This window comes from Apium graveolens, chromosome 6, assembly GCF_009905375.1.
Source record: "Apium graveolens cultivar Ventura chromosome 6, ASM990537v1, whole genome shotgun sequence".
Lineage (NCBI taxonomy): Eukaryota > Viridiplantae > Streptophyta > Magnoliopsida > Apiales > Apiaceae > Apium > Apium graveolens.
In genome coordinates, this window is record NC_133652.1 from 13,407,190 (window position 1) to 13,415,049 (window position 7,860).

Below are 7,860 nucleotides of genomic sequence, written 5' to 3' on the forward strand. Positions count from 1 at the left end.
TAATTTTCATTTATAAAATTTGTACACTATATTATTTTTCAATTTTCAATAATTCGTTTTAGGTGATTAATTTAATTAAATATATATATATATATATATATATATAATGTTAATATGTTTATTAAAAAAAATTAATTAAAAAATTAATTTAATTAATAGATGTTCATACATAAATTTAAATAAGTTTATTATTCATGTACATGTAATATTCTTTTTTAACTTTTAGTTTAATAAAATTATGTTAAAAAAATACAATTTTTAATTTTTTTTATTATTTTATTTACTTCAAAAAATTTAGACTGGGGCATATTTCTTGATTTTGCAAGGGGCACGTAAAATTTCAGGCACTGCTCCGATGATATCTTATATTATACTTTAGGTTTATTTGTTTACTACCTACTTTTTTGAAATTTTCTCTAATCGCTTAGAGAATTTTATATAAATTCTTTAAAGCATAATTTAAACGGATGTTGTAATCTAACTCCTCGAGATCAATAAAAATTATCTTTTACATTTATTGATGTTTTTTCGTTATTTTATCAAATTTTTCTTGATTTCCGTTATAATAACATGGAATTTTATTAATTTGCTACCATATTAATGCAATGGTCCTGATATAGGTAGTCATTGGTAGCCATAACGAACATGACAAGCTAAGTAGCGGTAATTCATGCGAGGAAGGCTATGATATTGCTAAAAACCAAAGAGACACTTACACGTTCATGTGACTGCAGAATCACTACATCCTGCAAAGTTATCACTTATCAGTGACATTAACAGAAGCTGCACATGCCCCCCTCCCCTCCTTTCTTATTTTTATTTTCCCCTGACTTTTCATTCTGATACTCTCACTCTCACATGTGGGAAAACAAAGCTGGTCACAATATTACCATTTACTCCCTCTGTCCCATCCATTTCTTTACAGTTACTATTTTGGGCCGTCCCATCCATTTCTTTACATTCCAAAATTAGTAAGCTTTTAATAATATAAAACACTATTACACCCACTAACTTCCTCCACTCTCTCAAATCTATTATTAAATAGTAATAGGTCCCACTACTTTAACCACTTTTCATCATTTTTCATTACTTTACCTACTTTTATATATATATATATTGGTCTCCGTGCCCACCAGAGATGTAAACATCCTGGTGGGACGGAGGGAGTACCATACTACTCCTATAATTGATCAAATTAGGTGGGTACTATAGTTTTGTTTTCCTTCTCCATGAAACTGGCTTTACCATATAGTCTGATCTACTCCCTCCGTCCCGACCAATTGTTATCGTTTCTGAGAAGATGTTTGACACGTATTTTATGATGAATAAAAAATATAATTATATATTTTTAAAAAAAAATCTTATCTGAATAAAAATCGAAATTTTAAACTTTTATTACAAAAAGAAAATTATAAAAAAAAATTGTAGAACTATTATTTTTATTTATCTTAAAATACATATCAGACATTCTCTTAAAAATAATAACAATTGGAAGGGACAGAGGGGTATTTTATTATCCACAACGTGTGAAGTAACAAGTAAGGTGGGACAAAATGAACAAAATTTGTTGCACGGAATGTGTAAATATATTACAGCGAACCAGTGTTACATATTTCGGAAATCGGAACTATTCGGTTGAGGTACCGATTTACGATTTATCGGACGATTTTTAAAAAATCGGATGATTCATCGGCGATTTATCAAAAATCGGTTAAATCAGACAAATATTTTTGACCGATTTTTAAGCGATTTATCGGCGATTTTTGAAAAATCGGCCGATTTTTATAAGAGAACAGCGAACACATATACCCTTAACTTATTGGTTTTGACTAGCTCTAAACAAAGATTAGAATTTACTAGTCTTTGAGTTTCTGTGCAAATCTTAACGTCTCTATTGGAATATGGGTTTTGTATGAGATGAATATTAGGGCTACTAATTTACTACTACTCTTTTAGACTAACTTTGCAGGAATCAAGTCGGAGATTCCACATGTTGTGTTTCTACTTCCCATTGAATTCAACCACATTGACTCTAAGAGTAAGAATATATACTGTATATACCCCTTCAAGTACTAATCAATATGTCTCACGCTTGGAATTAAAGATTGCGGGTAAGATTTACGCAGATCTTTGTTGTTAACAAACGATACATGATAAAGTCTCAGTCTTGCATACAACATCAGTGCTGACATTCATCTGAGGTGGGTTTATAAAATTCCACATGGCTGCCCCCCACACACTCCCCAAATGGCCCTCAGGCCACCAACCAATAATAGCTGTAATCATAAATGTGAAGAAACTGATTTGTTTGTAGTGTGTGATAATACAGATGTAGATGACCATGAGTGGGATGGCATTGGATTGGATTTAGATAAAGATAGATCTTTCTGCTAAACTTTTCCTTTTCACATATTGATTGTTTTAATACTGGGCACTAAGCTACCATCATGTAATAATTTAGTCAAACAAAATCTTGATTAGATTGCTTTCCACATTTAGGTGAAACTACTTTTACGTATCAAGAATGTTCCTCCATTTTGATATATTAAATGGCAAAAGAATAGTCCATATACTAGGACTAACTTCACCATAATTTGGCGACTTGAGATATAATATACCTAAAAAAAAACTCACAACAGTTTCTTGATTGTCCATTTCCACATGTATTCATATTTCTCATCACATACATTGAATCTGTTGATAAATGAGTTCTTGATTAGTTGCTTAAACAAGCCTGAAATATTACCAATGTCTTGAATCAACATCAAGATAGTTTTCAACTAGGTTGGGTTCAGATTTGACATTTACCAATCCTACATTCTGCAAGATGATTGCAAAATCCAAATTTAACTCCAGAATTCAACTTCTAATTCTGGTGTTGACATGAACATTAGGGAGAACTGAATGTGACAATAATATTACTATATACAATCATTCTCCCTTAGTTGCTAATCATAACTCAAACTAATTCTTTCCACCTATTACGCGTTCAACGGTCTCATTGAACAAATCCTAACACTTTCAAACTACAATGCGAAACTGATGATATGTACAAGCACTAGATCTATGACTTTTCTACCTACTGATACCAATTGTTTTCTACCTAATAAGATTGTTGATGTACTAGTAGTTGTGCAACAATAGGCTTTCTATTTACAACAGAGTGCAATTAGTTTAACCTTAGGAGTATGATCTAACCAAGCCAAAATTACAAAAAGATCTTGACTTGAAAAGACCACCAAAGAGGAACCTGGTAGGGGATTCTTGAGTAGCTTGATTTAACTCTTCAGTGTTGCCTTTTACTTTTAGTATAGTCTGTCCAATTGCTTGCCGGATGGAGTCAATGATCTTGGTATCGACAGGATACCCAGATGCACCACGAACATAAAATGTATTTATAGCTTTCCCTCCCCTAGTTGAAACTTCTGCTCTGGTAACAGTGAGGCTATTTTCGCGGAAGATCCTGGTGACATCAGAAAGCAGCCCAACTCTGTCCGTCGTGCATAATTCTAGCTTCAAGCCCTGAATCAAATATTGAGACTGGTCAAGAAAAATGCAAGAAAATTTCAAGAAAAATGCAAGAAGATTCCCTTTAAAAGGAAAAAACAATTCTATAAACACGCCTCATTCCCTAATAAAAATGTGCTTTACTATTGATGATAACAGTAATGATATACTGCATTGAGGTTCACATTAGGATAACAGTAATGATAAAACACTGGAAGTTTGATCCTTTTTACAGTAGAAAATAGTTAACTAATAACAACATAAGGTGTTTCAAATAATTAAATAAATTAAGAGTGTTTATAAACAACTGCTAACTCACCTCAGACACCCTTCTTTCAATTGCTGCTTCAAGGCAATGAACCACCCTTTGTCTCTCTGCTTCTGACTTAACAGGGGATCCATCTATATGTCTGATACAGTATTCCTATTAATGAAACTTATATCAGTTTTTATTAAAAAAGAAAAAGGAAAACATTTTTAAGCCTTCTAAATATTTGCAAAAACAAACACATGCATAATCGTTCAGCTGAAAATGACAAACCTGGTGAGCCTCTGGCCCTGAAGCGTCAACATTGCCATGAAAAACTACATACTGCATGTCTGTCAAAGTGCAGATAGCATCAAAGATAAGTTTAGGCCTATCCTTGCACCGGATCGTGACCACCGAGTAATCTTTGTCATACCAATTAACAACATTCACATCCGGCCTTAATTTATCTTCGGACACTTCATCAACATTTCGCTCATAGTCCCGATCAGCAAACATCATCTGGTGAAGCCTTCTTTCAGTATGGGTGATCCCATGAGAAACTACAGTCTTAGCTTTCCTCGACTTGTTGCTACCATTAAGAACATTGCTCAGCAATTTCTTAATCACCGATAACCTCTCCGAATCATTAATAGCTGCCCCAGTTTCTTCGTCGGTTACTTGCATCACAGCTGCTGCCCGAGTGTTATGGGTCCACACCTCGGCACTTACCACATTACACTTGAGGTGGGTAAGAACAGCACTCACTTCAGAGAGTAATCCTGGCCTATCACATCCTATTAATTCAATTGCAGTGTGGTCCATTGTAGATTTTACCCCCACAGATCTTCTCACAGAGTATGCGAAATCTGAATCTGGTCCAAGAGCCTGATAATAAACTCAAAGCAATCAGAAAGGTCCATTCTAGAAATCAGACATACAAAACAATATTGGAAAACAGCTCACCTTGTGAATGTAATCCAAAACCTCAACATCTGTGATTTTGTTCCCATCTTGATCAGTAACATTGAACACTAGTCAAAAAATAAAATGTACAAAAATTTAGACATAAACCATAATATAATTTAGATACTTATACACACTAAGAATAAGGGAAATGTGGTAAAATACCATCCATAAACCAGCCACCATCAGAAGATATGTAAGCTTTAGTAATGGTAAGATTTAAATCTGTAAGAATTTGAACAACTTCCAAAAGTATACCATGCTCATTAGCACTATCCACCTGCACTCATATGATACATGATATGTACCAAAAATATCTAAACAAGAAAACTCCATTTATGACAAAAGTGCACACAAATATGGTAAAACAAGACATACCTGAATAACAGTAGCACTTTTGCAAGAATCATTATCAATCACAACTCTGAAAATACAACAAGATGCAAACTTGAGTCAACTATGTCATACATATAAAAACTAAAAGAAGCAAAAAAAAAAAGATTCTAGCTACCTTGGTGGATTCATCCTCCTAATAAGTTTCTCATATTCATCATCCATGTCTTGTGAAAAGCTCATACAGTTCTCTGAGAAAACAAACAAAGCTATCAGGACTTACCATAAAAAAATAAACTTTTTATACACAATCACTGTGACCAATCACTTAAAAAATAAGCAAATGACTAACAAGAAGTGTGGAATAAGTTGAGAAAAACATGATGAAAAAAACTGACCAATCATGAAGATTTGAAAGAGGAACAAAAGAATTGGCCAATTAGAAAGAACCTACTCTACCAAAAAAGAGTGATGGCCCTGTTTCATGTGTCTAAATGTGTGTGGGGGTGTTATGTAAGAATTAAAGCCCACCAAACATTTTTAAACACAAAGCAAAGCATTACCACATACTTAAAAACACAAGTACCTTAACAAATCATTAGATTTGACACTCCCAACTACTCAAAACCCAAGTGAAAAAAACTCAAGTTTTAACAGAATTTAACAACCATCTTACAGAAAAATTAAATATTTATACTATCCAAAAAATTCAAGAAAATCAAGAACAGAAGAGAAAGAAGCAAGATCAAAAACAGATACATACCCATTTGAAATCTTGAAGAATCTTGATCTGGGTCGTCAACACTTTTTTGATTCTCTAACAAATAAAACCAGGCAGCACAGACTTTATAACAAGCAAGCAAGGCAAGTAGGACTGTAAAAAGGAAGAAATGTTTGGTCCCTCCAAATCTCCTATCAACCTATATATAGATACGTTTCTAATATTATAATAATATATATGTATCTTTGTATTATTTTCTTCTCTGAAATTTTTATCACAGAATGAAACCAAAAGCATGTAAATAAACACAGTTATTACTAGTATTACAGTAACTGCAACTATTTACGTTATATTCTGTAGTATAATTACAGAGACAGAGAGAGAGAGCGAGAGCGAGAGAGAGAGAGATGTGTATATAAATTGTGCGTGTAAATATGTGCATACGTTATATATGTAATATCTATTCTCTTCTTCCTCAAGTTTGTGATTTTTGATGAAATAGGTGAAAGTTTTGGCTTTCTAACTACTAAGTGCACGTTAGCGAAGATGTTGGCATTTTTCTAAAATGCGCTGGCGGTGTCTAAGCGCGCACTATTTTTACCGGGTACTTTTTACCGCCCCACTTGCAGCAAAATAAGGGTGCAGTAATAATTTCCAATAGTTACGGAGTTGGGGAAAGGTAGGTATTGAATTTGAAAACGGTTGTTTTACAAATATTTTTTAATGAATTTATTTATTTATTTTTTAATTTCATATTATGGTTTTTTTTTCTTATCAACATGTTCAAATAAATATTATGGGATTTATATATTGTATACTGCCGATTAATTGCGAAAAAATGTTAAAAATAACATTTTTTTGGTGCAAATTACTGAAAATACCCATTTTAAAAATGGATGGCTGAAAATATCAATTTGGATACGCATTTGTCATTTGGGTCTCCTGTTTTGTACTAAATACGTATTTGTCAAATGGATATTCATTTTTTTTAAGATACGCATTTGGCGTATCCCAATGATAATACACAAACTACAAATGCGCATCTCTAGTAATTTTTTTAGATACTCAATTCTCAAATACGTATTACACTTACCCAATTACAAAATATGTGATCAAAACAGTATTTTCAGTTATGTGTTCTAAAAATGAATATTTACAGTTATTAAACCCAAAAAATGAGTATTTTTAAATATCACTCAATTATTGGCGAATGTGCAAATATTTTAAAATTATATGCGAGGAGCTCCGTCGTGCAAGCTTGAAAGAATTGGATGATCAGAATACCACACGCCTTTCTGTTTCTATAACCACAAGGTGTGGCCCTTGCCACTTGAATACGGGTAACACCATAATATGATCGAAAAATGTTAAGGTATGATGAATTGGTTTCAAAACCGATATCAAATGCTTGCTTGTAATGTACTATGCTTATCTTCCACCGACTCTCTAAGGTTGTTTATATTACGAGACGAGGATCGTTACGTATTTTAAAATTTTTGTAAAATATAATTTAAAAATAATTTTTAATATTTTTTAAAAATAAATATATAATATTCAATTTTTTATACAGGAAAAGAATTAAAAATAAATTATAAAATTATATATTATACTCCCTTTATCCCATTAAATTCTATACATTACTTTTTGGCACACTTTTCAATACTGATTTAAAACATAGTTTCATAATATTTTTTATTTTATTTTTCCTAAATAAAAATTTTATATTTAAACTTTTATTTAAAAAAAATATTATGAAACTATATTTTATACAAAACTCGGAATAAATGTAAATAGTGAACGTATATAATCTCATGGGACAAAGGTAGTAGTAACCTTAAAATACGTGTCAATTATGAAAAATATGAAAAAAATTGAGTGGGACAAAAAGAATAGTTTTTTAAAAATAAGATATGACTCGCGCTTATATATATATATATATATATATATATGTACACAAATTCAAACACGCAATGTGTCGTGTCATACGTCGGGGAATACCTAATCCTACTCAATTTGATATCCAAAAATAAAATTAAATAATAGTAGTTATTTTTCTTTGACAAATGAGTAATCGTTCTTATTAATT

The 7,860-nt window shown here is 31.9% G+C and overlaps 1 protein-coding gene across 2 annotated transcripts; it reads right to left on the minus strand.

Moving 5' to 3' along the window:
• Positions 1-2,751: 2,751 nt before the first annotated feature.
• LOC141667714 (ACT domain-containing protein ACR4-like) lies at positions 2,752-6,155 on the minus strand. Of its 2 annotated transcripts, none has more exons than XM_074474316.1 (8): positions 5,817-6,155; positions 5,232-5,304; positions 5,099-5,144; positions 4,886-5,000; positions 4,721-4,788; positions 4,049-4,642; positions 3,827-3,931; positions 2,752-3,522 (listed from the first exon to the last, which is right to left on the minus strand). In XM_074474316.1, exons 1-8 carry the CDS (start codon positions 5,818-5,820, stop codon positions 3,181-3,183), a joined length of 1,347 nt encoding a protein of 448 aa, XP_074330417.1. In that variant the 5' UTR covers positions 5,821-6,155; the 3' UTR covers positions 2,752-3,180. The 2 variants fall into 2 exon arrangements, with proteins under 2 accessions (XP_074330417.1, XP_074330416.1); XM_074474315.1 differs by lacking the exon at positions 5,817-6,155 and adding an exon at positions 5,452-5,485.
• Positions 6,156-7,860: the final 1,705 nt, after the last annotated feature.